Below are 7,483 nucleotides of genomic sequence, written 5' to 3'. Positions count from 1 at the left end.
AATCCCCTTATGTATATTATATAATAAAAATATAATAAGGATATAATTTTCTTAATACTTTTATTTAATTATAAATTTGAAATAAAATTATGTAATATTATTAAATTATTTTATCTATATAAAGTTAAATCAGTTTTTTTCTTAGACAAAAAAAAACAAAAAAAAAACGTGTTGAATTAGCGGTCGTCCTTGTAGATATTGTGGTCATGTGGCGGGGGTGGTGGCCGGTGGAGTCAATAATAAGGACCTGTTTGGCAAGGGTAAAGTATAATTAAAGAACTATTTCATTTTTCCAAACAGGCCCTTAACCCCCACTCTAACAAACCTGAAGCAACCATTATTCCGTTATACACATCCCAATCTTCCTCCCATTCCTTATTTCTTAACTGTAAGAAACGCACACACAAATAATCTACAGTACCCAATAAAACCCAGATTTTTATTCTACTTAAAAATCTGAAAATTGATGATTGTGCAGCCTAAAATTGATCAGGGGCACTCTCAAAATCTAAACTTTTGATTGCCCATTAGTCCAATTTTTGCAAAAAAACATGGCTTGTTTGGTGAATCAATTGTTTTATCCTATTAAATTAAGCAATATAAATTTTAGGGCTAATGAGTTGAATGCTTCTTCTGGGCTTAGAAAATCATTTGGGTTTTGTAACTCTGGAAGGAGCATTGCTTGTTCTTGCGTTGCTTCGACTACGAATTGGAAACCAGCTGATGAATTTTCTGCTTCTAGTAATAATGTAAGGATTTTCAAGTTTGTTTTTTTCTAGCAGAATTATTCAATGTTAATTTGGTTGGATATGGTGGTGATTTTGTTGATCAGGTTTCTTGAATTGTGTAAATTGGACTTTGCATTGTTAATTTGGTTGGATATGGTGGTGATTTTATTGATCAGGCTTCTTGAATTGTGTAAATTGGACTTGCATTGTTAATTTAGGTTCATGTTTTACTTTTCATATTATTTTTTCGGGTTTTGCTACCCCTATAATCTTTTACCCTGAAATACCGGTTGCAGTTTGCCAACAGTTGTAGTTGGTTGATTCGATGATTTCCAGCTATTTGATACTGGCTACATTTTGATTTAGGTCGTAGCTCGCCCTAGACAATATTTTTGGATAACAGTTTTATTAATGAATCGTACTTTTTGAAAAGTGATAATTTGATCGATAGAAATTTAGTTGGATAACATTGGTTTTCTGTATATGATGTTTACAGAATTTACCTCGCCAAGATAAATTGAGCACAGTGCATGAACACAAGGATGAATCCGATGTTCTTATTGAGTGTAGAGATGTTTACAAGTCTTTTGGGGAGAAGCACATCCTAAAAGGTGTTAACTTTAAGGTGAATTTTGTTTGACTTATCTTACGTGGTCGGTGCCTCGGTGGTACAAAGCCTGCTGGCATTTGGTCAAAATATAGTTCTGTTGCTCAATCTTTTTTTTTGTTAATTCCGTATATCTTACATGTATCGCTGTATAAGGTTTACTTGGAAATTTATGTTGCCTTTTAAATGTCAAAATTGAGGTGCACTGACTATCAGCAAACTGGTATTGTAGTACAGATAGTCAATTATCAATAACTTCCTCCATTATTTTCTTTAATATATGTTATATATTAAATACACACCTGTGTTAGTGCCATTTTGATCTTAGGAGCAGCACAGACATTTTAACATTATTTGGACTGCTGAAATCACCCGAGGGGATTGTTTATAGTTATCAGATGCAAATTGGGTTTTGCTATTGAATTGTAATTAAATCTTCTAGCAAAGGGTCTGAGGCTTATTTCAATATTGGAGCAAACTGGAACCTGTGAATGGAACGAACCTTGTATGGTAAAGCAACCTCTGTATATGCTTTTTACGATACCATAGAGCTGGCAAGATAATGTATAGGGACTAAATGAAGAAGCCTTGAAATATTTAAGACACGGCAAAATGGACAGATACAGCGAATAAAAAAATACAACTCTGGTTGAAATACCTTAAGATAAGGACCTTTTCGCGAAGTTAGTAGTCTCCTCACCAGTCTGTAGAATCATGTAGCAATGTCTTCAGGACTCCTGCATTTCTTACTTAATTCTCTTCACCACTTGAATCATTCCTGCATCCATAATAGGTGGAACTGGAAACATCTTTACTGAAACCAAGCTAGACAGTAATAACATGCCAAGGTGGGTTGCTTGTGCTTGACAGGGAACAGTAAGTTTAGTAATTTTACATCAGTAAGACAATTGATCAATTGAAATTGACTTGGGTATGTATGATCGTTGTGTGTTAGATATGTGTACATATACTGGCACTATATTAGTGGTATAATCTATTATCACTGATATGCTTCATTCCCATAGCCATATCAATAGATAGTTTTTTAATTATCAAATAGAATGTGTTGTGTAATGATTATTTTATATGTAGAATTTTAATTGAAAATCCTCACCCATTTTTCCCTCTATCTCCCTTATGGGAGTGGGGGTAATACCACTAGAGTCAAAGCCCTTTGGTAAAAAATTATCTCTATTTTAAGTTTTCTTTAAGTTTCTATGTGTGAAGTTCTTTTTTATTGGCTCTTTATCTTCTAAAGTTATGTACCTCTTTATAGATCAGGCATGGGGAAGCAGTTGGAATAATTGGACCTTCCGGAACTGGAAAATCTACAATATTAAAGATTATCGCCGGACTTCTTGCCCCAGATAAGGTCTGTATGTTTCTCTATATTATGGCTCATGCAATTAGATTTTCTGAGATCTGTTGTAGTCTTTCTCCGCTTTTAGAATCTTAGTCACCTCTCTGGTCTCTGCAGTATCTGTGTATCATTTAGCGAACATTTTGTTTGGTGTGCAGGGGGAAGTGTTCGTCAGGGGACGAAGACGGCATGGTTTAATTAGTGACGAGGAGATATCTGGCCTGCGAATTGGCTTGGTAAGTTAAGATCATTTACTTTATGTACAGGTGGTGCTGGCCATATTATATGTTTATGATCTAAGGAAACTAGCCATCTCCCTTCCCGACTCACCCCCTCTCAAAATAACAGGTCTTCCAGAGTGCAGCACTTTTTGATTCTTTAACTGTTCGTGAAAATGTTGGTTTCCTTCTGTAAGACACGCTCCAGATTCTATATATTTATTTGGGAAGAATTAGGTTTTGGAAACAAATTCATCTTACCTTTGATTTGTGCAGGTATGAGAATTCAAGTATGCCTGAAAACGAAATTGCAAAGCTTGTTACAGAAACTCTCGCTGCTGTTGGGTTGAAGGTATGCTTTGATAACAACTATTAGGTCTCAATGATATTTTCCGCATACTAGTGGTAGATAATTTTATAAAAACTGAAGTTTACTAAATGGTAATATGGCAGAGCTTCAAAAACCTGTTATTGATATCTATAACAATGTAAAGAGTGTCTACTAATAAACTACATAATAAATAAGTCTAAAAACTTTCTTCATTCTTCGTATGGGTAATATGTGGTATTGTGGTTAAAGACTTGCATAGTTTAGGAGTGTTTGGTGCTAGTAGGGTAATTATCATCATATATACTTGACTTTGGGCATAAGCTGTCTGTGACGGCAAGATGTACTAATGGTTTGGCATCTTGAAGAGTGAGCATGTGCATTGACAGAATGTCAGGGATTGTGATAGACATACTAGAGATCTCCTAAAAGAAATATATATGAAGATATATGTAGCAAAAGTGCAAAACTGTAAAATATTTGGTATCCCTAAAAGGATTCTACTAAATTTCAGTTTCGGTTTTCTTTTGGCTATATTGACTCGCCCTCATCTATATGTCTCTTGTGAGACTTGAATGAAAGAGGAGAGAGGGGATTTTAGTGGCAAGTTGCCAAGTTCTTTTTTACTTGATGTGATTGCTCAAAAGAAGATTCGTCCACCATTCCACATTTGCCGGTCCTTTTCTACTTCATAATATTAATAAAAGTGACTTGGGCAGTTGACTATGTTAGCTTTTCATATACAACAAGAATACTGGCAATGTTTGATATGCTTCAATTCTTTGTGGAAGGAAATTTTGTGTTTGTGGTAGGATTCAAATGGGTATTTTCCTGTCATTAACGTTTTTTTGAATTGAGACCTTAACAGAAAATGTCTTTCTAACGAAGAATATATCACTTAAAGATAGATCAATTTAAAGGGAAAATGGTTAATATTGTTTAGGACGCGAGACAAACCATTCCAACGGTCTAGGGACTTCAAAAGATTGTTTCCCCTGATTTCGAGAATATTATAGTGGATTAGTTGATGTTTGAGTTCAACCTGACACTTGGGGTGGACATCTTAGTTTAGTTGGTGAACTTTTTCTTGCCAACAATGACCACTCACCACCAGCTGCTGCCATGTCTTTCCATTTTCTTATATATTTATTTTCTACAGGGAGTTGAGGATCGATTACCTTCAGAGTTGTCTGGAGGGATGAAGAAAAGAGTTGCATTGGCACGGTCCATTATTTTTGACACTACAAAGGATACTATTGAACCAGAAGTATGGATATTAATATTTATGATATCGTCCTTGCTGGACTTCTGTCTCGGTTTCTTTCACAATTACAAAACTTTTTACCCACCATTTCCTTTCTCTGATTCAAGTTCTTTGTAATTATGTAAAAAAGGTCTTGTTATATGACGAACCTACAGCTGGTCTTGATCCAATTGCGTCTACTGTGGTTGAGGATCTCATCCGCTCTGTTCACTCTAAAGGTGAAGATACATTTGGGGAGCCTGGGAAGATTGCATCGTATGTTATTGTCACTCACCAACATAGTACCATCAAAAGGGCAGTTGACAGGTAATTTCCATTATCCTTACTCCTTACTGATTGTAGGCCTATTTTAATTGCTGGTCTACAGAGACTTTAATTCTAATAAGTACAATATAATATTCTTCATTATATGATCAATGTGTATTGTAGGTTGTTATTTCTCTACGAGGGTAAAGTTGTGTGGCAAGGAATGACTCATGAATTCTCCACATCAACAAATCCGATAGTTCGTCAGGTAAGCCGCTAAATGTTCATGGTAGTAATTTGTTTTTATTAGAAATGTGGTTCGTGATTATCATCCAGCAAAGTTTATGAGACATATATTAATAACTTAGGCGATGTGGCTGCTTTTATATAATTATATATGATATTTCTATATATTTAGTCTTTAATATTTGACTTGGTGCAGATACCATAGTTGCTGTAAGTTGTGACAACCACAGCTCTATACCAGCTTTACACTAGTACTAGCTAGAAGTGTTGCCTATTTAAACCATTGCTCTAAACATAAAATATATGAACTCCCATACTTCCAGTCAACTAAACATAGTTTGGTTGAAGGTTCACTTGTTAGTCATATCGACCCATATACAGAGACGGAGACAAGGGGATCCAGGGGGAGGGGGAGCCCTGGCCCCTCTAAAATAGTACTGATCTGGCACCATTTATATACTTGCTAAAAACTTGACTCTAAATGCAAATTGAATTTAGAAAATCATTCATATACATATATAAACTGGGTTTCTAATTAGAGGGAAGAAGAAAGATTGCTGAGACAGAAAGAAGGGGAATGGCAGAACCGGATGCAGTAGCTGGATAGATTATAGGGAAAAAGCGTACCAAGGCTCAACCCAAGTAAGTTCGCAGCGTCTACCAATTCGGGGTAGTTGCTGAACCATACCTCGAGAAAGAATGAAGTTGCCGGAGATATAAAACTGGAGAAAAATTTATATATTTACCTAAAAGATACACACACACATGCACGACATGTACCTATCCACGTATCCACATTAATAACTTGCCACGTTAAATTCCTGTTTACTTACCACGTTAGCCCCCACCAGGCAGGCGGCTGCGACCCCTGCCATATATGTCTGGTACCTAAAATAAAATTGAAGTTAATTTGCACACTTCACGTTGCATTCATTATTAAATTAATTTTTTGAGTATTACTATCTTGTTATATATATATATATATAATTTACATAATATTTTATTAACTATACTTTTTGCAATAAAATAAATTTGGAACCAATTACTTTGCCCAGTAATATATTAACATCTGTAAATTATAACTATCATGCAAGTCACTCGAATTATTTTCTTTTAACGATTTAGGAAAAGCTGGACGTCACATAGAGTACTGAGTATTACCCTCTTGGCTTCTTTAGTTTTTTCAGTACGTCACCATTGAATCTAGAAATATTCTTGTTATTGGTTCGACTCGGTGTATGTAGAAAATGAATTGTGTCTGTTTAAATTTTAGTTCAGTATTACTGTTAATGTTATTTATCTTATATTTGTCCAATAGAACCTAGTTCTAGTTGCTTTCATGTCATAGTTCTTGTTTAGGAACGTAAAATTGGTTGTTTTGTCCAATCCTTATTTCAGTTTGCCTCTGGAAACCTGGACGGGCCCATTAAATATTAGCTCATATCCCAACATGGTACATTCCGGCCAAAACATAGATGATCCTCGGATTAAGATTATCGGTGTAAGATTACTTGGGAAGCAAAGTGCCACAGGCTGACTGGCGGCTAAGTATATCTCTCATTCCTCTTTCACCAAATTTCAGAGATGATGAGTTGGGTTTTCTGCCTACAAGATATATTTTTTCTGTACAGCTTCTGTTGACGGCATTGCTTCCAAACCAAGCACATAGGAAATTGCGTTTTGTTTTTCCTTTTCAAAATGCCAGTCTTGCTAATAAGTCTGTAACCTAGCTACACTAGATATATAGTCAAATGTGGATTTGTTTTTTATAGAGAAATTTGAAAACAACATTAGGGAGATGATGCAATTATAAAATTGTTCTTATTTAAAAAGTAAAAGAAATCTTTGTTTGAGATTGACCAATGGTCTCGTTGCTGGTAAGACTTGTTATAGTTTTAATACTTTTCAATAATCGCGTTCCGCCTAGCTTCACCTTACTTTCTTTTCGAATAACTTATGATTTCATTCCCTCTTAATTTAATTCAGGTAACAAAATACGACATGATTCTCTCTTATCTCTTGCTTTGAATTTTTTTTTTAATTCGAATTTCATACCTAAATCTAAGATTTACAATGAGAATGTTGTTGGAGTTTGACATATCATAAAAGATCCTAAATCATTATGATCCATTATTTAATAATTTTTTTAAGAATTATGTTAAAACTTTCTTAGAGTTGCTCAAAATAAGAACTATTTCTCGACTAGTGGAGTAACCTACAGTGTCCTGTTGTGGGGGTTCTTGTATATCCGATTTTAAAATTAACATTGCGAAGTGAAACGGTTTGTTGTAAGATTGATCATCTCCTTATTTATCACTTTGGTGTAAATAATGGTCTAAATAGTCATTTTTTGAAAATTAAGACCTTATGTATCATCTCATACCTGATAATCGTGTAACGTTTTTGTTTTTTTATTTTCTAAAACCTAAGACCTGTGACTTCGTGGCACGTTATCATTGTTTTTTTTTATTTTTAAAAAGTGTCAA

General features: G+C 34.6%; 1 protein-coding gene across 1 annotated transcript; it reads left to right on the top strand.

Annotated features, from left to right (window-relative positions):
- Positions 1–222: 222 nt before the first annotated feature.
- On the top strand, positions 223–6,850 carry LOC141704476 (protein TRIGALACTOSYLDIACYLGLYCEROL 3, chloroplastic). Its single transcript, XM_074507723.1, has 10 exons — positions 223–749; positions 1,225–1,353; positions 2,612–2,707; positions 2,854–2,931; positions 3,044–3,105; positions 3,190–3,265; positions 4,401–4,508; positions 4,636–4,811; positions 4,935–5,019; positions 6,396–6,850. The coding sequence occupies exons 1-10, from the start codon at positions 552–554 to the stop codon at positions 6,432–6,434; spliced, it is 1,047 nt and encodes a 348-aa protein (XP_074363824.1). The 5' UTR covers positions 223–551; the 3' UTR covers positions 6,435–6,850.
- Positions 6,851–7,483: the final 633 nt, after the last annotated feature.

This window comes from Apium graveolens, unplaced genomic scaffold, assembly GCF_009905375.1.
Source record: "Apium graveolens cultivar Ventura unplaced genomic scaffold, ASM990537v1 ctg79, whole genome shotgun sequence".
Classification (NCBI taxonomy): Eukaryota; Viridiplantae; Streptophyta; class Magnoliopsida; order Apiales; family Apiaceae; genus Apium; species Apium graveolens.
This window is presented reverse-complemented; position numbering and strand designations above follow the sequence as displayed.

Bases quoted from the DNA above. Each gene is read 5' to 3' on its own strand.
- LOC141704476 (XM_074507723.1), top strand. From the start codon at position 552: ATGGCTTGTTTGGTGAATCAATTGTTTTATCCTATTAAATTAAGCAAT. The intron at 3,266-4,400 runs GTATGCTTTGAT...TATTTTCTACAG, and splicing joins TCGCTGCTGTTGGGTTGAAG to GGAGTTGAGGATCGATTACC. The intron at 5,020-6,395 runs GTAAGCCGCTAA...TCCTTATTTCAG, and splicing joins CAAATCCGATAGTTCGTCAG to TTTGCCTCTGGAAACCTGGA.